This window comes from Megalopta genalis, chromosome 11, assembly GCF_051020955.1.
Source record: "Megalopta genalis isolate 19385.01 chromosome 11, iyMegGena1_principal, whole genome shotgun sequence".
Classification (NCBI taxonomy): domain Eukaryota; kingdom Metazoa; phylum Arthropoda; class Insecta; order Hymenoptera; family Halictidae; genus Megalopta; species Megalopta genalis.
This window is the reverse complement of record NC_135023.1, coordinates 11,075,511-11,100,454: the sequence shown is the minus strand read 5'-3', so window position 1 is coordinate 11,100,454 and position 24,944 is coordinate 11,075,511. Positions and strand designations below refer to the sequence as shown.

Below are 24,944 nucleotides of genomic sequence, written 5' to 3'. Positions count from 1 at the left end.
GATCGTCTGCGGGACTAGGTGTTACGCTAGTGAAGTGCCGTTTGTTTTTAGGCGCCGTTCGTAGAAGGGGGGGAAATACTCTCGAGACGAAAGCGACGGAAAGAGGACGCGCGTTACGAAACCTGCAGCTTTCGCCGCCTCGCTGATCATCCAGCGTTCGCGCGGCGCCTCTTAAAACGGAATCACGATTCTTTAAAAACCACCGTTCCTCTGCGTTTCGCTTTCGAACAATTAACCGAATCCTGACAATCGTTTGCCGCTTACCGAGCGGCGGACCGCCGCGCCAGACGGCGTTTTAATCGGTTCTCGGTTCGTGAAACAGTTACGAAGAGCCGAAAAAATACGCGTAATAAGGTATACTCGTTCGTTCAGGTTCAACAGCTGTTATTTTTCGGTTCTATAGTTCGTTAGTTTATGGATCCGTGCGATAAACAAAAGCGTGCACCGCCGACGTAGGCCACATCTTGTAAGTAATACAGAAAAGTATTGCACAGATAGCGAACTGTAACTCCTCTGAAGACGATACAATGCATTTATTGTATAAAATAGAACTATAACAAACACCCGGAACCGAAGAATAACGGTTATTGAACCGATATACAGTAATGTGTCCCTTACTGACGCTCGGATCGTCCACGAAAATGGATAATTTGGGAAGAGGAGCCTTGCGAATTCGAGCCTTGCGACTTGTTTCTATAATTACCGATTGTCAACGATTATAAAAACATGGTGCAAAGCCGGAACAATCGTATCTCCTGTTCCCAAATTGTCCGCTTTTTTTTGCACAATCTAAGCGTTTGAGACATTACTGTGTAACTTACGAAACCGATACAGAGAGCCAGAATTAATTTTCCTTGTAACATTTACAAGATTTTCGTTGCTTCTTCGTAACCGTTTCGGCCCGAACCGACTCTTGCAACAGTTCGCAGAGCAGTGATTTTCGGGACCTTCTCAATACTTGGCTTCGACCTTGAGACTGTATATCGATAGGCAATTCGTTGCTGTTCTTGATCCGCCAACGAACGAAGCAGACGACGATGAGTATGACGACAATGCGCGGTTAGGGACGAAACCGGCTGCGTTGTGGCCACTTTTCAGACAGCTTAGCGCGGCCAGGGACCGGTCGACAGACACTAATTGACCCACAGATTCGTAAACCGATCACAAAACACTGAACAGGAAGATGAAACAGGGACAAGAGGACGATTAGCTAGGGTCCGGGTTAGCCTAAGCTTTAGCCGCTGACCGTTCATGGTCGACGGGCTCCGGCCTGGCGACGGTCTAGTCTCTTTCTAACAAATACCACAACAACAACAACAACAAAATACGAATGATATACAACAAAATATGGATGCTCTTGCCTTTATCCCCCCTCCCAGAGATAGACACACAAACAGGACGCCGTCGATGTGGACAAGTCCGGCCCGGCTGGGAATGATATGGAACTGTGAGCCAAGATGCATGTTAGTTGTCTACATATACCTGCTCTATGTACATATTTATGCAAATTTATATATATTTATATATATATTTTTTTTCGTCTGTATATATATATTTATATATTTATACATACATATTTATATCAACGTGTACCGTATATCTATCTATATATATATATTTATATATATATATTTATAATATATATAATATTTATTATTTATTATATATATCAACATGTATCGTATATCTATATAATATATTTATATAGATATGTATCGTGTATATATATTTATATATTTATACAGATATGTATCGTGTATATATTTATGTATTTATATAGATATGTATCGTGTATATATTTATGTATTTATATATATTTTTCCATTTATTTATATTTATATTTATATCAACATGTATCGTATATATATATATGTACATATATACTGTCTGTATCTATATACATACATATAAATATATTTGCCATTAGTCTTGGAACTAGAGTTCCGTTAGTACGGACCATTTGGTAACGTAGCTAGAGCTTCGGTGTTGCTTTCTGCATGAGTATTCTCTTTACATTGCTAATTCCGCGGTGTGTTACACACACACACACAAACAAACACACACACACACGCACAGAGGAGTCGAACCCGACCCGCCGCCAGACACACCTTCCTTCGTCCTTGCGAGCGCCAAGATGGCCGCGCGTCCTTGGATTCTTTAACGCTCCCGCGGCCGCGAGAGAAAATTAGAATTAACCGCGACCTTCCGCGGCCGCGAAGTGCCTCTTCTACGGCCACGAAAAGAGGCTAATCTCCTTTCCCGCCAATCTCCGCGGACCTCTGCCACAAAGAGCGCGAGAACGGCTGCCCTCTAGACGGCCTCGCGTCGGCCATCTTGTCGGCGCCGGACGCGTTTCGCCCAGCGAACGCGACGAATTAACGTCGGACAACAGTTTTCGTCGAGAAACGGCTGAATTTTCTTTCGAAAAATTAGCCGGAACAGTGGAGTGTCGTTCATTCGACCGTGTGAAAGCCATTTTTGTTTGATTTTCATCGGAAATATTGCTTAATGTTGCTGCCGCCGATGTAGACTTCGTAGCAAACGCAAGATTTTCTTTCGTTCAACTTCGTCGCCGTACCGTTTCCCGTATCTTTGCGATCGCGATCGAGCATTTTGGGAGCGTTAAAGGAACAAGGTGTCCGATTACAGTCGAAAAGCCACGAGCAAGTCCGAATAGGTAGTAGACACGCGATCCGCCGTTGCGAGATCGTCGAGAGGTCACAGAAGTATCAGTTTCCTTGTTTTTAGAACCGTTTCTTTCACCCGTTTCCGTTGGTGTTTTCTTGTTTGTTTTTTTTCTTGTCACATTTAGCGGCCCTCTCCGATCCATTCTGCACGGAAATCTCGATCTCGTTCGCCCCGGATCGTCTGTGCGACGATCCGCGTCCTTACGACGCGGTGCTTCCTGCGATTAGAGAATTATTTCGAGAGAACGAGCCATGCCCTTCTAGCTCCCGTTAGTCAACCGGTTGTTTTCGATCACCCCGAGCACCAACGATCCTCCGTCTATCATCGACTCCTCGTTTACGTAGGCTGATTTTACGACTAGATTCGACCCTAGAGATTCTCTGTTGCCGGCGTTAGAAATGAAATCGCGCTTAGCACCGACCGGTGTCTTCGCTTCCGGATTAAATCGTTCTTTGCTCGGTCGCTGCAACGCGATCAAAAGGCACGCGAACTTGCCACGGCGCAGTCGAGATTTGCATTTCTAACGGCGGACCTTGCCACCTCTCCCACGATTATCTTTTCTTTATCGTATTTACAAAACGAACCCCTCCGCATTCGTTTCGTCGTCTAGCGATCCCGTACGATCATTCCCGAGCCTAACCGATCTGCTACTTATACTTTAGCCGACGGCCCTGCGAGATCACTCGATTAAATCGCTGCCTTCTCTGTTCGCCTGCAGGAGTATTCTGTACAGTTAACATTCCGGGAACAATGGATGGACGACCGATTACAGTTTGACGATGCCGAAGGTAATTGGACCCGCTCGCAGCCGGATCCAGAGAACGGAATTCGATCCACGAATTCTTCGGATCACCCGCGCCGGGTCGAACGGAAACTCCCTTGCGCGCCTTTGGAAAGTCGAGGATCGACCGACCGAAATAATTGTCGAGCTGTTCCACTTAGCTGTTGCACTTAGCCTCCTCGCTTCTGCCGTTTGATCTTATTAACGCCTTCGCTGGTCGCGGCGAACAGCTCCGAAGTCGTCTTAGAATTCAAATTCTTGCATTCGGCCGAATTGAAATCGAACGAAGTTCCCGATGACGTTGATCGTGAGTTTCGCCGTTCCCGTGTTTCGCGATGCCAGAATGACATTAGGCAGACGCGGATAAATTAGCGTAGAAACGAATGTTCGTATCGGAACGAGCAATTCGGTCGAGACGCGGCGGTCGAACTGTTGAAGATAAAAGCGGCTCGTACGCGCGAGAAGCGCGAGATCGAAGATAAAACAGCAATCTAAATAAAAAAGTCTGTCCACGAGGATGAAATATTATCGTCGGGGATTGCAAGAAGTTTCTGCTCGACCCAGAAACGCGGCGTCGCGCGCGCGGTTTTTCCGATCTGTCTGATTTATGCATCGGTTGCAGGTCGATTAAAATATTTAACGCTAACGGATGCTAGTCGCGTTTGGATGCCGGATCTGTTCTTTTCGAACGAGAAGGAGGGACATTTTCACAATATAATTATGCCGAATGTGTACATTCGTATCTTCCCCCACGGTTCCGTTCTTTACAGTATACGGTAAACAAAACGAATGAATAAAACGTGAATCTGCCGCGCAAGCGTAAACACGTGTCTGTACATTGTTCTCCTATTTTCCAGGATATCCCTAACGTTATCGTGTCCGATGAATTTAAAATTGTACCCCCTGGATCGACAAGTTTGTTCATTGCGTATGGCAAGTTGTGAGTAACCTAATCGTTCCGCCGAACTAATATTGATACCGTTGCGCTCTGTGCCTTAATTTGTGTGATTCTGCTTTCTTCTTTCTCTATTCCAGACGGTTGGACTACCGACGATTTGGTTTTCATTTGGAAAGAAGGAGATCCTGTCCAAGTTGTGAAAAATTTACACCTGCCTCGATTCACATTGGAGAAATTTCTTACTGATTATTGTAATAGCAAAACGAACACAGGTCAGTCCCGATACATTGATCGCATGATCGTTGCCCGTGGATCTTGTCGAACGGTTAATGATAACGATTGTTCTTCCGCCAACAGGAGAATACAGCTGTCTGAAAGTAGACCTATTCTTCAAGAGAGAATTCAGCTACTACCTTATCCAGATCTACATCCCGTGCTGCATGCTTGTCATTGTATCCTGGGTATCATTCTGGCTCGATCAGAGTGCTGTGCCAGCTCGAGTCTCGCTAGGTAATGTCTCGACGAATTGATTAGCATTCGCTACGGTGGAAAGTTCGCTTAGTCTCTGGTCGAAAGAATCTTCAAAAATTCGACGCGAAATATTGTATTATATACAATATTTATATATTGTATTATATACAATATTTATATATTGTATATATACAATATTTATATATTGTATTATATACAATATTTATATATTGTATTATATACAATATTTATATATTGTATTATATACAATATTTATATATTGTATATATACAATATTTATATATTGTATATATACAATATTATAATATTATAATATTTATAAGTTAAAGGTTAACATTATAATATTTATAATATATAATTTTGCGAAAATATCTGTCGGTCAGTTCTCAAACAATTGTTTTAGCACGTTGAGACGGAGCAACGTTCTTAGTTTATCTTCGAGCTTTCCGATATTTCGTGGTTCGCGTGTTCACTTCTGTCATAAGTGCATCAAATGCACAGGAAAAATGATGAACTTTCCACTTGGTCATAGTCAGACAATAATGCAGCGAGGTTTATTCGAAAGTGCAGACAATAAGATGTACGAGGAACAGTAATGTCTCTCTAATTGACGCTCAGATTCTCTACAAAAATGGACAATTCAGGGAGAACAGAGACGATTATTCGATCCTTGCGGTTCATTTTTATAGTCACGAATTGTCAACAGCTATAAAAACGAGCTGCAACGCTCAAATAATGGTATCTCCTCTTCTCAAATTGTCCATTTTTCTGCAGAATCTGAGCGTCAGTTAGGGAAACATTATTGAACTTCGTGAAAAATGCGCGGAACGATCTAAAGAACGCAACGTAGTTCACTTTTTATCGCAGTCGAGAATTCAAGAATTTAAGAGCTTCGCTCCAATGATTTTCTTAAAATCGAAGGAAAATTTCTTAACACATATTCGTCCGGTAATTTTCCTGCAGTCACTGTTTCAACGCATTCATGTTTACGTAAATCAAGTGGAATTCGAATTTTAATGCACGCTTTGTGTTGGTTTTAATGAGAATTAAGAGAACAAGAATCACAATTATTTTCTGTAATATACAAATAACGAATTTTCGTCGTTTGTTTATCGGTGATTGTTCGCGAAATGACGAATTTTCGTCGTGCGGACGAGTACGTGTTAAAATCGAAATCAAGAAAGATCCATTGGATCGTACAGAATCGAAATTATTTGATTATCTTGCTAGAAAGTGAACGATCAAAGTAAAATATAGCAAAATGTTGGCAGCAGATTTTTGCGAGGTGCATATTTTGAAACGCCCCAATTGAGCTAGTTAACCACACTTGTCGTGCATTGTTTTGGTCTGACTCGTGATGAATTTGATTAAATTCTTTTGAACAGGAATATAGAGTCCTGATCACGTGTCTCACCACTATTTGAGCAAATTCAAGTGAGTGTAGGCACGCACTAAATACTTAATTTTTCTTCTAAGAGATTATTACAATAGAGAGAGAGAGAAAGGAGAGAGAGAAAGAGAGATTGAGAGAGAAAGAATTTTAATAATTATATATATACATATAATATAAAAATAAATAAATAGTCGACGACCACCCCGTGCGTGATTTTGAAAAAGAGGATCGTACGGGGTTCGAAAGGTCGCCTCGATCCGGCGTGATGTGAATTAAAAGATGTGTCGTTTGCGGGACAGGTGTGACAACTCTGTTGACGATGGCCACGCAGACGTCAGGAATAAATGCCTCACTGCCACCAGTCTCTTATACAAAGGCTATTGATATATGGACAGGCGTATGCCTGACCTTTGTATTCGGCGCTCTCCTCGAGTTCGCCTTAGTAAATTACGCATCGCGCAGCGACATGCACAGTGAAAACATGGTGAAAAAGTATCCGCCGTCTGAAACCGAACAATCAACATCGATCGATCTGACCTCCGATCAAGTCGAGCCAGATAACACGTCGAATTTCGCCATGGTCAGTATAACCCGCCACGATCCAAGCCGCTTTAATGTTTCATTATCATCTGGCAGCATTCATCTTTGGTCAGTGATAAACAAAACCAGTTTGTCGAATCGTTATACTTGCTTTTTTCCCCCTAAATCCCCACTGTACACGCACACGTTTGTCGGACGGTACGCGTAGAGAAAAAAAAAAGAAAAAGAAAGAAAAAAGATAAAGATACGAGCTAACGAAGACAATGGAAAAGACGATGGAGATTAGAGGCTCGGGTGATTCGCCGCGTCGAATCTCGGCTCGTCGAGCTTCCGAGTGCGTCCTTTTTTTCCTTTTCGTTTCGTTCAGCAATTGTTCGCGGTGCGTAGCGTCTGTTCGTTCGATTGCAAAAAAAAAGAAAAATAAATAGAAGAATAGAAAAGAAAAGAATATATATACATATATATATATAGAGAGAGAGAGAGGAGAAGAAACGTAGCAAATTGAAATCGCCGTGCGATATTAGCCGCGCGATTATTGTCCTCGATTAGTTGCCTGTGACATTATCATTGCAAAAATCTCTGCGATGTAGCTTGTGATTAACGAATACATTCACTGTATTATTTTACTTTTTATTATTGTAAACCGCTAGACCGGATACGATGGACCACTTCAACCGTCTCTACAGGTAAATAATTTCCACTTTAGAAGTCCAGTATCTTTATTATCTTTTAATTTATCATATTCAGTAATATGACTTTCAGCGTCATCGAACGAATCGAAATGTTTCTTAGAGACCGATTCTCCTCCGTACACACACGTATGATCGCAATATGGTTACAATGGGATGTTCACGTTGTCGTCCGATGTTCTCTAATGCACGGTGTAATGTCACGGTGAACGCGTGTAACCGCGTCGAGCGTCCAGGAATCAAAAAAAAAAAAAAAGAAATCATCGTAGACGCGCTTGTGATCTTGTTTCAAAATGAACTGAGAGAGAGAGAGAAAGAGAGAGAGAGAGAGAGAGAAAGAGAAAAAAAAGAAATATGATACGATGCATATTTCGGTTCGGAGACGGGAGATTCGCGGTCTCGGCGAGGCAATTGTTGTTCCTTTTGGAAGAAATATGACTGAATAGAACGATTATTTATTATGGTAGCCGCCTTTATCGATTGAATACACAGGGACTCGATAGAGTTTCGAGCGTTCTCATAGACCTAACATTTTCAATTATCGTTGATCAAAGCTGGATGTGCGTGTAGCTATGTTAGGCACTACCAGTGTATCACGTTTGCATGGTTTTTTGACTGTTAACTGTGTGTAAGAGAGAAAGAGAGAGAGAGAGAGAGAGAGAGAGAGAAGCCTATAAAACGATATTCCACGTTCAAGGACCGCTCTTACAAGGGAACACGCCGCGCTGATTCGTGCACGATTTTGATAAAGCTTGCAACAAAAATCTCGATAAAATCTCAATAAATATCGAGATACCATTTTCTTTTTATTTTCTCGCGCAGAGACATACGGGAAAGCGGATTAACCTTCGAGTGGGCAAATTTTTAACGAATCTCACTTTTTAACGCATCTCGCGAACATATTAAAGTCTTGCAAATCGGGTTCTGCGGCTTAATTGCTGATCGAAAAGCGCTCAATTTTGCGATTTCAGCTGTTGCTTCTAACTCCAACGGTTTCCAAGATATTCTTCGCTTTCGCCCACTAAATTTTCGCCCCTCGCATTTTCGAAGATACGCACGGAACGTTCCTCCGCGTAAAAACTAGCTTCTCCGAAAGTTTCGTCGAAATCTGCGCGCATCGGCTCGGCATATTCCCTTGTCGGAATACTCTCTTGTTGTCTACACGTTTCCCTTCGTTCAAGAAATCCACCGTCCACACAGAACCGTGACAACGACGCCTATCAATTAAACCGTTGCATGCGAGTTCAACGAACGTTAGACCCATCTCTGTCGTGATTTTGCACCTTAAACCAGCTTCACACGTTCGATGTTCTCTTTCTGTGTCTGTGTTCGATCGATTCCCACGAAAACAAACGGCAATACACCTTTTTCTCGCGGGATCTCTTCTGTCATTCTTCTCCCTCGATTAACCGGGCGGAGGGGGAGGGGGGGAGGGAATCGTCGACGAACGTTCTCCCGAATGTGTATTCAAAGAAACGATCAGGTTCACCGTCGATCATTATTCACGCCGCGGCGCGGCGTACGAAGAGATATCTCGTTCGACAGTAGTTTTTCGTCTGTTTTGAGGATGCATTTTTTAGAAACAGCGCAGCGATTCACGGACCGGCTCGAAATTCTCGCGATTTCAAGCGTCGACAGCGGAAATCGCGATCCGATTTTTCGCGTAATTCGTCTGTGCTCCCGTGGCGCCGTCGGTCCGTGAGTCGCTGTCCGCGAAAAAAAAAAAAATGATGTCGTCGCCGCGAACGCGACAAAGAACGAAGCCGCGATTCGCGATTCGATTCGCCCGTCCCGTTCGATCGCGTTCACGGCGACGAGATCGTTCTGTTTTTACTCTGAACACATTACGGTCCACGATCGAAAACCGCGCAACACAATCGAGAAAAACATGCATGAATATCGTTTTTTTATTACAGTCGTTTTTTTTCTTATTATAGACTAATTAAATCAGAGGTTTCCAGCCTGGTGTTCATGTATTTATTTCTATCGACGTGGTTACGAAGATTCTGAATATTTTTAAAACGGAACGTGTACACTGTCGGCCAGAAATATTTGGCACCGCAGAGTTTTATTATTATCGGAGCTGCTCGGATCCTGTCTCGGCCGAGCAGCGTCACTTGTAATCACCGACCAGCAGGGTACACTGTAATCTTTTTGAAGAACTATGCACGATTCTGTCTTGAACAAACAAAATTTTGCTAGATGAATCGTATACGACGGACCGTAATGTCTGGACTGCGGATTCTGTGCGCTTTTCATTTGCTGAAATTCCCCACGAACACGGGGGGGGGGGGGGTGAACGAAAGAAAAATTCGTTGATGTCGAGACAGCTTATCCGCTTGAACATCCGCAGTCTGGTAGACATGCTAGACCAGGCACGGGCCAAGATTGCCCTGATCGGGCCATCGGAAAACACGTTTTTCTTTAGAGCCACGAGGAGACGGGACGCCGGTCCTCCGGGTCCCTCGAATCTGATTTGTTCCGAGTCGTTGCCCTTAGGGCTATCCAAAATGCTGCCGAAGGGCTCTCGTTGCCCATGCCTGGACTCACGGGGGAACCTATTCGAGATACACGAGCCGATTTCGTCGAGGCTAGCCCTCGCGGGACCGAACGCGGGTCACTCGAGGGAAAAAGAAGAAAGTACGCTTTTGGAATCTGTTCCACGCTTGATTTTCGGCACGAGTAGCGAAACGACCCAGCCTCGGCCTCCGCGAGGTCCGTCCACCGAGGGTCAAACGATCTTCAGCCTTGGAGTAACGTCCTTAGATCAACGAGAACCGGTTCGCAGCAACGAGTTTTGTCGCGACGAACGAAGCTCGACGCGGATCGAGCGTTCGCGCGTTCGGTATCGTCAAGATCGTCGTTCTAGGATCGCGAGGCGAGAGTTTTCCCGGTCGTAGGGCCGCACGTATCTCGAACAAGTTCCCCCGGGAACACCTGAAAACAGTGACCACCACGGCCCGATTCGAAACGGTCGCGATCGATGCCGACTAATGTTGCGCCGTCGTCCGACTGCTTTCAGAAACCTCTGGTTCGACCACCGGAGGACACCATGTCGGTGGATAGGATGCAGCACTGCGAATTACATATGCAACCACGAAAAAAAAACTGCTGCAGGTCGTGGCTATCCAAGTTCCCGACGAAGTCCAAGCGCATCGACGTCATATCGAGAATTTTCTTCCCCATCGTATTCGCTTTCTTCAACCTAACGTACTGGTCAAGCTACCTGTTCCGGAAGGAGGGGGAGGACGAGTAAACGTCGACAAGGAAGCGCTTGGATTAAGGAACGTGGCACGCGGCCATTCCCACCAGTATCACACCGGCACCACCGCCAACACCACCACCAACACCACCACCACAACCACCACGAACACCAACGCCAGATCGCACCATCGTTCGCGGCATCGGCATCTGTATTACCATTACAGGCCCTCCCATCATCACCAGCACCACCACCATCACTGCGTCCTGCCGCAGCAGGACGAGGACGAGGACGAGGACGAGGAGGAGGAGGAGGAGGAGGAGGAGGAGGAGGAGCAGGAGCAGCAACAGCAGCCGCTCTCGACCCACCGTCACCAGCACCCACGGTTCTACACGAGCCAGAACGAGCCGAGGTCGGCCTCGTTCCCGTCGCTGCACAACGCCGAGGGCACCGGACGCTGCTCCCCGAGGAGCGCCCGTTGCTCCCCGAGGAGCGCCCGACACTCCTGCAAAAGCTCCGCAAGATCCTCGCCGTCCACGTCCCCGTCGCCATCCCCGTTCCCATCGCCCACACCATCCCCGACCACGTCTCGCAGGGCGACACCCTCGCCGCCGACAGCCGCCGGCCGCACATCCTTCTCGCGGAACGACAAATGCTGCTGGGGCCTGATCCCTCGCGGCTGGTTCACGTCCCGGGACAAGGGCAGCGCGAGAATCGACTTCATCGCGCGACGCGCGTTTCCTCTCACCTTCATCCTCTTCAACTTCGCCTATTGGTCAAACTATTTGTTCCAGGGCAAGGATAGCGATAACAGGCAGAAGTAAGTCGGGTATTCACGCGCCGGGGGCTCGGAGCGGATCCGGCGCAGCTTCCGCGAAGCTTCCGGCTCAACTGGCATAACCGAAATGACGTTGCGACGCGCCTTGTTGAGTTCGATGGCCGTCTACGGACTCAGTTCGGTTTCTTGTTGATCGATTCGCGGAATAAAACGAGCAAAACGCGCGGAAACGACGGGAACGATTCAACGAAAGATAAATCTACTCCGAGAAACGCGTCTTTCTTCTTCGTATCATCGGACGTAATACCATTCGCTACATTGGTACGAGCTCGGAGCTACGATTGCTCCGGTTCTCGGAGTTCTCGATTTCATGTGTCGATTACGTATCAGCCGGAACCTTCGCGGAACAGGCGTCAACGATAATTCTGAGAGCCGTTTCAACCTCGGCCATGAACACTCGAATCCCTGGGAGATAATCGTTAACTACCTTGGACTGTATACCAGCTGAGAGGGAACCATCGCGCATGGAATCAACTCGCTAAGCCCGAGTCTAAAACTTCCAGGCCACCCCAGTTCTAGCACGAAACGTGTTCCTCTGATCTATCCGAAAGTGCCGAGACCGCCGGTCGGCTGGTGAACGCTTGCGGAACGACGACGAGAGCGTCGATACGTTCGGCATTTAGGGTGAAACCATGGTGGTTCTGTAAGATTGCGAACCGCGGTGGGGCCGAGGGGACAGTTTCGCTTGGCTGAATTTCTCGTCTTTGCACGGCACTGAGCAGATACGACAAATTGGCGCGATGGAGACGGTGATTGATAGGAGACGATAGCGGGCGTTGTTGAAGACAGACTGATTTTCCTGGGTAAATTGTCGGCTTTGCGAGCATAAATGACAAATTATCTAGGGAAATATTTGGTTAGTAGCAAAAATTGAGGTCCCAGAGGTGTAGCTAGCGAATTGTGAGTAGTCGAGGAGCCTAATAAACACCAATCAAACAGCTTCTGCTAGATAAATTGTCGTTTTTGCTCGCTTCTGAGAAGAAACGACAAATTAGCTAGCGAAATACTCGGCCAATAGCAAAAATTGAGGTCCCAGGGGTGTAGCTAGCGAATTATGAGTACTCGAGGAGCCTAATAAACACGAATCAAACAGCTTTTGCTAGATAAATTGTCGGTTTGCTCGCTTCTCAGCAGAAACGACAAATTAGCTAGCGAATATACTCGATCAGTAACAAAAATTGAGGTTCCAGGGGTGTAGCTAGCGAATTGTGAGTAGTCGAGGAGCCTAATAAACACCAATCAAACAGCTTCTGCTAGATAAATTGTCGTTTTTGCTCGCTTCTGAGAAGAAACGACAAATTAGCTAGCGAAATACTCGGCCAATAGCAAAAATTGAGGTCCCAGGGGTGTAGCTAGCGAATTATGAGTACTCGAGGAGCCTAATAAACACGAATCAAACAGCTTTTGCTAGATAAATTGTCGGTTTGCTCGCTTCTCAGCAGAAACGACAAATTAGCTAGCGAATATACTCGATCAGTAACAAAAATTGAGGTTCCAGGGGTGTAGCTAGCGAACTATGAGTAGTCGAGAAGCCTAATAAACACCAATCAAACAGCCTTTCCTTGGTTAAACTGTCGTTTTTGCTCGCTTCTAAGTAGGAACGACAAATTAGCTAGGAAAATATTCGGTTAGTGAGGAAAGTAGGAGTCTCAGGGGTGTAGCTAGAGAACTGTGAATAGTCGAGGAGCCTAATGAACAGAAATCAAACAGCTTTTGCTAGATAAATTGTCGTCTTTGCATGCTTCTGAGCAGAAACGACAAATTAGCTAGCGAAATACTCGATCAGTAACAAAAATTGAGGTTCCAGGGGTGTAGCTAGCGAACTATGAGTAGACGAAGAGCCTAATAAACACCAATCGGATAGCTTTTACTAGATAAATTATCGTTTCTGCTCGCTTCTGAGTAGAAACGACAAATTAGCTAGGGAAATATTCGGTTAGTGACGAAAATAGGAGTCTCAGGGGTGTAGCTAGAGAACTGTGAACGGTCGAGGAGCCTAGTGAACAGAAATCAAACAGCTTTTGCTAGATAAATTGACGTATTTGCACGATTCTGAGCAGAAATGACAAATTAGCTAACAAAATACTCGGTCAGTAACGAAAATAGGAATCTCAGGGGTGTAGCTAGAGAACTGTGAACAATTGAGGAGCTTAATAAACAGAAATCAGACAGTTTTTTCCAGCTAAATTGTCGTATTTGCACGCTTCTGAGCATAAACGACAAATTAACTAATGAGGACCGCGATCAGTAACAAAAATAGTGGTTTCAGGGGTGTAGCTAGAAAACTGTGAACAGTCGAGGAGCTTAATAAATAAAAATCAGACAGCTCTTACCAGCTAAATTGTCGTATTTGCACGCTTCTGAGCATAAACGACAAATTTACTAATGAGGACCACGATCAGTAACAAAAATGGAGGTTTCAGGGATGTAGCTAGAGAACTATGAACAATCGAGGTGCCTAATAAACACCAATCAGACAACCTTTCCAGCTAAATTGTCGTCTTCGCGCGTTTTTGAGCATAAACGACAAATTAGCTAGCGAAAACCTCGGTCACTAACCAAACTAAGCGTCTCAGGAGCGTATCTAGCGAACTATGAACAATCGAGAAGCCTAATAAACACAAATCGAACAGCTTTTTCCAGCTAAATTGTCGTCTTCGCACGCCGTCCGAGCATTAACGACAAATCAGCCAGCGATAGAACCTCGGCCCCTAACGAAGGATCGCGAGGAGAAAAGAAACCGAAAAAAAGAATCACCGATGAGGAAACTCACCGATTACAGTTCCAAGCCAGCCAGCTGGTCGTCTCCGCGCAATAGTATCTCGCGAATCTACGTCGTAAGAACGAAGATAGACCGTAAATCCGTGCCTGAAGTTCGATGATTGAAAGACCAAGGAAAGCGCAACGAAGTAACAACGCTCGATACAGTAGCAAGTAGTCGGCGAGGTCTTTAGGGTAATCGCCGGAAGAACAGATAGCACGATCGAGGTGACGAAAAAGGGGGAAGGGTGGGAAAGAAACGAAGTCGGTAGAACGGTGTAACGAAATCCGTATCCCTCGTGTTCTGCGAGCACGTATCATAAGCGTACACACCGTACACACGTCCACACGATTATACACATACGGGAGGAGAGGAGTACATATGGACGACACATAGGACGGGAACACTCGCAGCAGACAGTTTACATACACACGTACACACAGCCACCTGTAACATATATGCATAATCGGGAGACCGCGCGCCACTGGATGAAAACCAATGTAGTGGGCCCTGTATAGCCACGGCCTGTTGACGAAACTACAAGCGAATAAATTTATAAATAATATAACTTAATATAATTGAGAAGTAAATCGTTAATGAAACAATGATTCCTGTGTATAAAAGAGGGAGGGTAGGGAGGGAGGGAGGAGGGGAGGGAGAGAGTCAGAGAAAGGGAAAATCCTCAGTCTTACAGGGACAGCAATTTCGGATCGACGAATTTTGTAACGTTGACTCGAGGCGACAGAGAAAGAGAGAGAGAGAGAGAGAGAGAGAGGAAGAGAGAAAGAGAGAAAATAAAACAGACAACAGAACCAAGAAGGGCGTGAACGAAAACGAAGACGAAAGAGAAACAAAATATAAATCGTTCGCGAGTCGTCGACTCGCGTCGCTCTCCCTTGGACACTTCTCGGGGTCCCGGCTGACCCGGGCCGCCCCACGTATTGCTCATTGACCAGTCGAGACTGAGGATATCTAACATTTGTTCAACGCGAAGCGTACACAATTGGTCGGAGACACGACTACGAGTGGAAAGGGTAAATCGAAACAAAACAAAACAAAAGAAAAGAAAAACGAAAAACGAAAAAAAAAAGAGAAAACAAGAAAAAAATCGCAAAAGCAGAAAACGTAGGACGGACTGAGAATCGCGCGTGAATCGGTCGTCGCTGAAAATCGATCCACCGACTCGTGATCGCGGGTGGAAAACTTTATTTGCACGCGCCCGCGCGCGCGCGGATCAAAAGCGCGTTCGCTTTGGTGTGTTTTGTCGATAAAAAATTGAAAAGCATAAGCAAAACCCGAAAAAAATGCAAAACGACGAGAAAATCCCGGAAAAAAAGAGTGTCGCAATTTAACGGAGAACGGGAAGGTTGGAGGAGGGAGAGAGAGAGAGAGGGAGGGAGAGAGAGAGAGAGAGAGAGAGAGAGAGAGAGAGAGAGAGAGGCAGGCAGAGTGAGAGAGAGAGAGGGGAGAAAAAGAGAGAGAAAGAGAGACAGAAAAAAAGAGAGAGAAAGAGAGAGTGGATGAGAGTGGAAGAAAGAGAAAGGGGAGGGAGCAAAGAGGGATGGAATTTTCCGTTTCGGCATGCGTGCTACGTTTGATTGTTTGTCGCCGTTGTAAACGAAGAGACCCGCCGCGACGAGTCGAGAGTCCATCGAAACGAATCTTCCATCGAGCGGGTGCGCGTGTAATTAACACTGTTACGTTTCCGCGGGCCCCGTCGCCGGGGCCCGAAAATTCAGTTCTCCGTTCTGGCACGCGGACGTTTGTTCGACACCATATATTATAAATATAATACGATACATACGCGTACGCATGCACACGTGTACGCACACATAAACTGTTTTTCCGTTATTCGGCGAACGAGTTATCGTTTATCGTATCGTTGTCCTCGGTTGTTCGCCGCCGATTTCTAGTTCGATAAGAGAGTATAGATGAAAGAATTCCAAAAAAAAGAATTTACCGCAAACAAAACGAAAAAAAAAAGAAGAAGAAGACGATGAAGGAGTGGCGAGAGGGAGGCGGAGGAGAGAGTAAATCGGAAGAGTATATGTATAGCGAGATGAGGATGAAAACTGCGTGACAGCGCGACAACACGCTGGTCGCGTGCGAGCGCCGTTGGAGAGACGAGACAAGATTTCTCAATCAAAGCATCGGTTTCCGAACGCCGCGTACGCACGCCTTTGATTTTGCTCATTCGTCAGATTCGTTCGTATAGCGCAATGTCGGATCAGTATAACGTCCTGCTCAATAACGACTGACATAAAAAAAAACCAATTTAACGCTGATTAATTATATATATGTATTCTTATCGTGAATTAACGAGGAGGTGTAGCCGCGCCGAGATCGATTCGCCGGGCTCGCGAGTTTTTACACCGGGGCGGGGGGGCGGGGGGGATGGAGCTCGAAACGAGGGTGCCCCTCGCCGCGTGACGATGTCGCCTAGACTGCGGATGCACAGTCCGTGCAGTCCCGTGGTGGTTCATTTTCCGGGCGAACCTGTACGAAAGGTGTTGTTCGGTGCGTCGAAAAACAAAGCGATCGGTCAAACAAAAAGAAAACTAACTTCCGTTCTCGATCGAGTTCCCTGTGCAACGGGTCGCTAGAGAAACGTCTAGGGAGACCGGGAGCAGAAGCGAACTGGTTCACCATGGGCCCACCTTCGCCACGAAATATCTCGCGCCGCTGTCGGATGTATCGTCGATCGCGGCGATTTTACGTCGGGGCGACGGTACCGGTGTATGTCACCGTGAGCTGTAGATTTTTCCACCAAAATTTTTTGTACAGCCGTCGGAAAGATCGAGTCCCGGCATTTCTGCGTCGAGCGGTGCTCGAGGCAGCGGATCGGATATCTGTGCAACGAAATTTTGCTCGGCCACATCGAGGAGGATCGGGGGTCGGATTTGAACGTCGTCGCGAGCGGCGGTATCCGAGTCGAAATCCCGCATCAAAATCGTCAGGTTTCCGCGTCGAAATCTCGCATCAAAATCTTGCTCAAAAAATCTTGCGTAGCTGTCGGACATTATCGATCGCAGAAATCGTCGTAAGAAGGAACGATTCTTCTTGGGTTGTTCAGCAAAAAAGGAGGACTGGAGAAAGGGGTGAAAGTTTACGATAGGTCGATGGTATTCTTCGCTTGTTAACCCTGATCCGTCCCTCGTTTCCCCAACACAATCGATCCCCTTACCGTCAAATCGACGATAATTGAGAAAGACACAGAGAGAGTGAAAGAGAGAGAGAGAGAGAGAGAGAGAGAGAGAGAGAGAAGTCCGTCAGGTTGTTCCGCAAGTTCTCTTCGCAACGCGCGCTTCCGATGTCGTCGGCCAATACGAGAGCTTGTAAAAAATACCGCGATTATGTCTCCGCCGATAGTCCACGATCGCGCCCACGTCTCGCTCGTTTAACCGCACCGTTCGCTTCATTAGAGGGCTATTACTCTGAACTCACGTTTCCCGCACGATAGTCGAGAAACGAAGCGGACTTCGCGAACAGCCTGCGCGAAGAAAAGCCGCGGATTCGGGACGGGATCGATCGGAACCGATGAAACGACGAACAAGCTACCCCGAATCGGCGAGAACCGTGCGAGATACGGGGACGAACGACTGAGACAAGGGACGGATGGAGCTTCGAGGAAGGAAACTGGCTCGAAAAGTTCCGTTTCCCTTCGCGATTCGTCTTCGAAGCTGACTTCGAAGCTTCGAACGATCCGTACGAAGTTGTCTTCGCGATGTCAGCTGCGCGTCGAAGAAGTTCGTTCGGTCGAAACGATCTCGCGTTCCGTGGAGGAACGAGCTTGCCCGAACATTTTTAACCGAACGTTTTGGGCCCGGTCTCCCCCGACCAGAACAGAATGTCCGCGCTTCGCGGCTCCGTTTCGATCGACGATCTCCCGACGGGCCGGCACCGCATCGGTCAGCCGACGCATCGGGATCCGCAGTCTAATGGGACAGCGCGCGGAACACGGCCCCGATTGTATAAACGTTGATTAGCCGCGCGCGTACACTTATCCGGCGATGTGACACGTTCGACAGGAGCCGGGAGAGATCGTCGCGATTTTAACCTACCCGAAGTATGTACCTACGCCGCCACCACCCCCCACAACACCCCCAGAATTGTAAACGTTGTGTCACTGTTTAGAGAAAGAGAGAGAGAAAGAGAAAGAAAGCGAGAGAAAATGGGAGAAAGAGAGAACGGGACAGAGAGAGAGAGAGTGCGTGTGAGAGAGAATGAAAGAGAGAGAGAGACGTCGACGGAACGGTAAGGAGGAAACGTGTCGCCGGACTGGTCGCGTAAACGACACCCGTAAACTTAATTAATTCGCGACGATATATGCGTATCACACGTTCATTCTTCGTAATTCAGAACCAGGCAATCACCTTCATGTTTTTATATGTTGTTGGTACACGGGGAGGTACCGTTCCGGGATCGGGCACCGCTTCACGGCTGTTTCGATTGCGGCACCGCGGGACGCTAGCGAGGCAAACGACGGGCAAACACGACGCTCCGCGACGTTACGGAGCGATTATTGCTTGAAACGTTCGCGTGGGATCGTTGTTCGGTGCAATGGTTTCGCCGCGATTCGATCATAGCGACTGCGGATTTCGCGCGTCCGCGACGAGCAGATTGCGACGCGTGTTTTGCTTCGAATTAGATTTCGACGACTATTTAACCCCTTGCCGTACTTCGACGAGTCCGACTCGTCATGAATATTTCTAGTAATAACTTATCGAGTGCGGATGTTATTCTGTCCTCTAACATTGGAATCAAATTCTAATCTCTCGTCGTCAATATTTAAGCGTTCAAGTCAATTTAGGCACACGATAAGCATCAACTTTCTTTCCCTTCTAAGAGATTAGTGCGATCGAGACGTTTCTAATCGCAGTAACTGCGAGGAAAATGGTACGTCAAGGGGTTAAAAAGCGTCCAGGGTTCGAAACCCATTTGACCAGCGTAGACGAGACTCGGGACAGTGGAACGATATTCGCAGGATTTACGAACTACATTTCCGTTTCACTGTAGTCGTCGAGAGGGCGAGAGACGTTTCTATCTGGATCCTGTTCGATGTACGATCTCGCGCACGGATCCGCGGTCCGTGGATCGTTTGCCGCGTCGGAAACGAAGCGGCAAGCTCGCCGAATCCCCTGGAAAAAAGCGAGGCTGCGTTCGTCGACGATTTTATCGAGGTCTCCCGACGAATTCGATCCTTTTTCGCGAGCAAAAACATCGCCGTAAAATATTTTCTACAATCTCGCCAAATCGTTGGCGTCCACCGATCCTCGAGCAACTTCTCTTCGCGCCGTTTCCGTGAAATATTTCCCGCGTTCTTTCTCCTGGAAAACGAAATCTCGACATCTCGAAGATTCGCGTCGGCTCGGACGATCGTTCGATCGCCGATCCGCGAAAATTCCCAGCGAAATTCGCTCGTAAAAGTTCGTCGAGACTCGCGGCTCATCGTTTCACACGATAATCGTTCATTACAAAAAAGAAAACGAGGAATCGTTTTACGAAGCCGACGATCGATCATCGATCGAAGAGGACACCGCGGGGACGGGAATGAAATTCGTGTCGCGTGAACGATTCGCCTGAACGAAGCCAAGCCTGTCGCGGAGCCCAATCCCCACCGTTATCATCTTACGAAATCTCTAGCCGAAGTAACAACAAACAAACAAACAAACAAACCAAAAAAAGAAAAAAACGTAAACGAAAAGCGAAAAGAAAAAAAAACCGAAGGATCTAACGAATCGAAGATGATGATATATGTATATGTACGTGTATATCCGTGACTATGTTCTTCTTTTCGTTTGGTGTCCAGGACACTGTGGCGGACGTGCGAGAACGGCGATTTTGAAGTATAGAATATAAAAACCGTCGGGGGCTGGGACGCCGAAGATTTTTTAAATTGTAAAAACAAAAGAGCGGAAAAACAAACATTGTGCTTGCCGTGGGCCAATTTGTCGAAGGGCGGACAAACGCGCGGAACTATTATAAAAAAAACTGCGGAGATTAATTCTAATGAGATTCTAGATCTAGTCGTTACGAGATCGTGAGAGAGAGAGAGAGAGAGAGAGAGAGAGAGAGAAAGAGTGAGAAAGAGAGAAAGAGAGAGAGAGAGAGTGAGAGAGAGAAATTTTAACCTCGGTAAAACCACTTCACACAATGGATAAATCAAAATTTCCATTCGTTTCGCCGGGCGGCCGTCACGGCGGCCATTTATGCGCGTGCAACCCCGTAGACCGATTTTACTTTAATATCTCGGCGAAAACGATCTCATTTGTAACGGAGAAAGGGCAACAGAATCCGTTTCGTTCGGTTCTCGTTCAATTCGAGCCGGTTCTTTCTAGCGCGCTTCGATTCGTTACAGCCTGAGCTGGGTGAAATTCACACGAGACACAATCTCTCAAACTATTATTGTTTTGTTAGACAACGACGGGAAACGGTGACGGAGGAATAGTTAATATTTCAAGTATGCAACGTGCACGCACCTTTGTCGGTTCTGATTTCCGCGCCGTACACGGTGCGAGACGGAGTATAAATATAAATAATAATAGGGGTGTGACACCCCGTTTATATTTCAGTTTATACCCTCGAAATTGCAAATAAAAATGTGTTTTCTCTCCGTTCGACGTTGAACCGTTCGAGATGCTCGACGATGACACGTAATTTTCGAACGAATAAAAAGTGACCCCGTTTATTATTCGACGTTCGACACGAGCATACTTTGCCCGGATATGGCGGTCGCGCCGCCGTTCGCTGGTGCTCCTATTGTCCAACGAACTGTATCGAATTCGTGGAACGGGACGAGTCACGCGAGAAAAGGGGGGGAAAACAGAGAGAAATAAAAAGACGAGATCGAGACAGGGGAGAAGGATTCTTGATTCCCGGATGGAAACGTCCGTCGTTCGGGAAACGTCCAGTGCTAATCGGCTGCACGTTCTGTACTCGATTACGTTCAATTTACGTACACATATTGTTTACAACGCTATCGAAAACACAAGGAGTTCTCGCATCCTGACGAAGCCCACGAGGACTCGATCACAGCGTGTTCCGGTTGTCCGCGGTCCCAATATTTATCATCGACGCGTTGAAAATTATCTCCTGAAAGAACAAATACTGTTATTGTTGCTCATTTGTTTGTATACGAGTGTTAACGGTGGAACTACCGTGCCTGTTTTTCAATGATTGAAATTATACAGATTGTTTCTCGAGAAACGTTTCGATGAATCGCTGGGCTCGTGCTGGGCCCTTTGGACGGCGCAGATTTTTCAGCATTTATAGCAGCCGCGGCTAGAGATTTATTCAATTATACTATTCGTTTTTTCGTTTGTATATTATTGAAATCGCTTCGTTGAGACCAAAGTTAATCCTTTTATCAGTTTCGATATTTACTTATTTATTTATTTATTATATATAATATATATTATTATATTATATTATATATATTATATATTATTATTATATTGTTTATTACATATATATATATTTATTTATTTATTTATTATATATAATATATATTATTATATATTTAATATATTATATATATTATAGATTATTATATTATTATATTATTATTAGATTATTATATATACCATATATTATCATATTATATATATTTTTTCAATAGTTAATAATTACACACGGCCGTCAGAAAATTAGAGTTTAAATGGAATGTTCGGTAACTCTGGGTCCAAACGGACCCGGCGCCCGCCGACGGAGGGTTGACACATGAAAAGAAGACGGCGAACGATCTAGAGATAAATCTTGTTATTCCCGCGAAGCTGCGCAGGTTGCTCACTTAAATTTATTGTTAAGTTTAATGTTTGACATAAATAATAAGCATTCGGAATTATATTGAATTACATTCGTTCGGATTATATCGAATGTTTATCCGGGGACGGGTTCTTCTCGCGAATCCTCGTGGCTTGGACAGAATGGCGAAAGGAGAATTCGCGCTGGGTTCGTTCGATTGGGAGCGCGGGAGGGGGGAGGGAGGGAGTGTTTCTAGAGAAACGGCTTGTTAATCGAACCGTGGCAGCACGTTGTAGCTTGCGTCGATGGTTTCTAGATTCTGTTCGTGAAGTGTACGCGACACTTGACAATTAGCGGATTGCCACAAACGTATCGTTAGAGACGCTAATCACGCCATTCACTTTGCCACGTAGCCGCGAATTGCTGTTCAATAATTGATTCGATCGCTTTCTTTGAAGCTACTGATTCGCGATCGTTCGAACGGAAAGGAAAAAAAAAACAGCGAGACAAAAGGAGAAACAAAGGGCACGAGAATGAAGGCGGAAGGATTTTTAATTGGGACGCGTTTATAAAAAGAGAGTATATAGTTTTCTTGCGGCCGCTATTTCCCCCCGTTTCGTTTTTTTTTTTAAGCCGGATTCTCCCGCAAAGAGCACCGATAGGGGACACGAATTATCGCGTGAACACTGAACTATTGCTGTGAAATCTTAGCAGGGTGATTTATGAAATAAATTGGATCGCGATGGAGATTCCTCTTTCTTTTTTTTTCTCATTTCTAAGGTACGAAAGACTTTATCGAACCGCGATATAAGGGAAATATACAGACACACGCACACACGCACACACGCATACGTACACACTGACACGCGCGTAAATATATACATTATATATGTATCATATAATTATAAATTATACTAATTATATATAATGTGATTATACCGACATAATTATGTTATATGTACTTATGTAATAATACAAATATATAATAATAATATATATATGTATGTATGTATGTATGTATAAGTATATGATACAGATATGTACACATACATATAGATACCGAATCTGCTCTATGACTTCAAAATCGCAACGTTAAGAGGAAAGGTAAGAATATTTTCAATTCCCGAGACAACCCGGACCGTGAATCTGATTTTTAGTAATTTTTTAGTGTGTTCACTGTGTAACGTTATTATAAGTACAAAATGTTTCTCTTTGTAGCTTAAGATATGTAATAAGTTGAAACAGGAAAGGAATATATCTATCAGAGAATCACGAGTGTTGAATTTTTTATCAAAAATAAAAGATTAAAAAAATAAAAGAAAGAAAGAAAGAAAGAAAAAGTGCAACAAAAGGCAAAAGGAACGTAACAGCGTGGAGAGAACGGCAACGGAGCAAAAAAAAAAGAAAAAGAAACACGTTACGCTGATAATTGATTTATGTTGTTGTTAAATCGAGAGAGAAAGCCCCTAACATGGAATACATTGTCAACACGTTTGATGAATAAGAGATTCTTGATTTGTAAATAGAACAGTTTATTTTCCGCATTACCCCCTTATATTATATTTTTTCATGTTCGCACGCCGATAGGAATTTTATGTTTCTCGATTTTCGACGACGGAACGAGCCTAACAGACGACGCTGAAGATCTTCGAGTAACTGTTAATATGTTTGTACGTATTGTCCATTGAAAAAAAAAAGAGAAATGAAACGCTGATTTAGTTTGATCTATGACCGAAGAGCAAAGAAAAACAAGAGAAAGGACAAATAAAGCGTAGAATGTATAACAAATATACCAAAGAAAATTGGGACACATAATGGCAGACCACATGCATCAGGTAATTTCACGCTAAGTACGTAATAAATAATTGAAATGTCAACTGCATAATAAATTGGTACTCTTACCAGATCACTCATGGCAATCTTTGCAGGGCGTGTACTACGCAAAATTTCTCTGAGCACAGAGAAATTGAATATTTTATGCGAAGGTAATGATTAACGTTAATCGAACGTGGGAAAATTTATGTATAACAAGAAAATGCAACACGTAAGAACCACATAGTTGTTTTTTTATGGCAATATATAAATATAATAGAATATGATAAAATTAAATAAAATAAATATATATATATATATATATCATATATTAATTAAGCACATCAATTTCTTTCAGATTCCCCAAGTTATGTGCAAACAAGGAACAAATGATGATACTGTGAGAAGTCTACAACTGGCAATTGGAGCTCAAATGCGTTAAAATAAATTATATAGCATAAATAAAAATAAGCTAGAAATAATCAATTAAATTAAATGTCATCGATCTCAGTAATGCAGATTCGTTGGGTTGAATTGAAACTGCTTCCTCTCATCGATTGCCGATTTATAAAGCTCATTTCGAAAGCACATTCAAAGCAGAATGAACAATTAAAATGTATTACATTATTGCAAAGTGGAATGTAGTATTTATTACATTGTTGTGTAACAGAATGTAACTAGTCAAATGTAAAAGAAATAATGAAATTGATAATATTTTTAATAAAATGATGTATAGTCTGATCCTTCAGCTACAATTTGACCCGTTAAACCTTCCAAACGTGCCCTTATTTATTAATACAAATATAATTAGAATATATATACAAATCCATTTTATTATCATCAATTCCAAAAATGATTTAATTATTATAGAAAAGCGAACTATAATCAATTTTCGAAGGACCTGACAGAAAATTAATTATTTATACGAACGATGTTTTATTTTTTAATACTTTAAATGTTTTTCTGTCCTTGTCTTATGCATTGGAATGTATAGGGAAAATTAGTTCACAAACTACTGTTTTTTCTATCCTTGTCGTACAATCGGACTTTCCTTGCCTGACGCGTTGTACCGCTTGTCTACCAGTTTCAACGTTTCGCCACAGATGG

General features: G+C 44.5%; 1 protein-coding gene across 11 annotated transcripts in view; it reads left to right on the top strand.

The window, feature by feature from the left end:
* The window catches only part of GluClalpha (glycine receptor alpha 1), an 82,142-nt gene extending 58,845 nt beyond the window's left edge, over positions 1-23,297 (top strand). For 6 of the 11 annotated variants that reach the window (XM_076525430.1, XM_033480415.2, XM_033480414.2 and 3 more), the window contains 8 exons: positions 3,407-3,476; positions 4,092-4,245; positions 4,327-4,409; positions 4,505-4,639; positions 4,725-4,877; positions 6,552-6,832; positions 7,443-7,478; positions 10,599-23,297. In XM_076525430.1, the coding sequence (XP_076381545.1) occupies positions 3,407-3,476; positions 4,092-4,245; positions 4,327-4,409; positions 4,505-4,639; positions 4,725-4,877; positions 6,552-6,832; positions 7,443-7,478; positions 10,599-11,507 (1,821 nt within the window). In that variant the 3' untranslated portion in view covers positions 11,508-23,297. Of the gene's footprint in view, positions 1-1,395; positions 1,464-3,406; positions 3,477-4,091; positions 4,246-4,326; positions 4,410-4,504; positions 4,640-4,724; positions 4,878-6,551; positions 6,833-7,442; positions 7,479-7,554; positions 7,603-10,503 lie in introns of those variants that run through there. The other 5 variants (XM_033480422.2, XM_033480421.2, XM_033480417.2 and 2 more) reach the window with 4 other exon arrangements.
* The last annotated feature ends 1,647 nt before the right edge of the window (positions 23,298-24,944 follow it).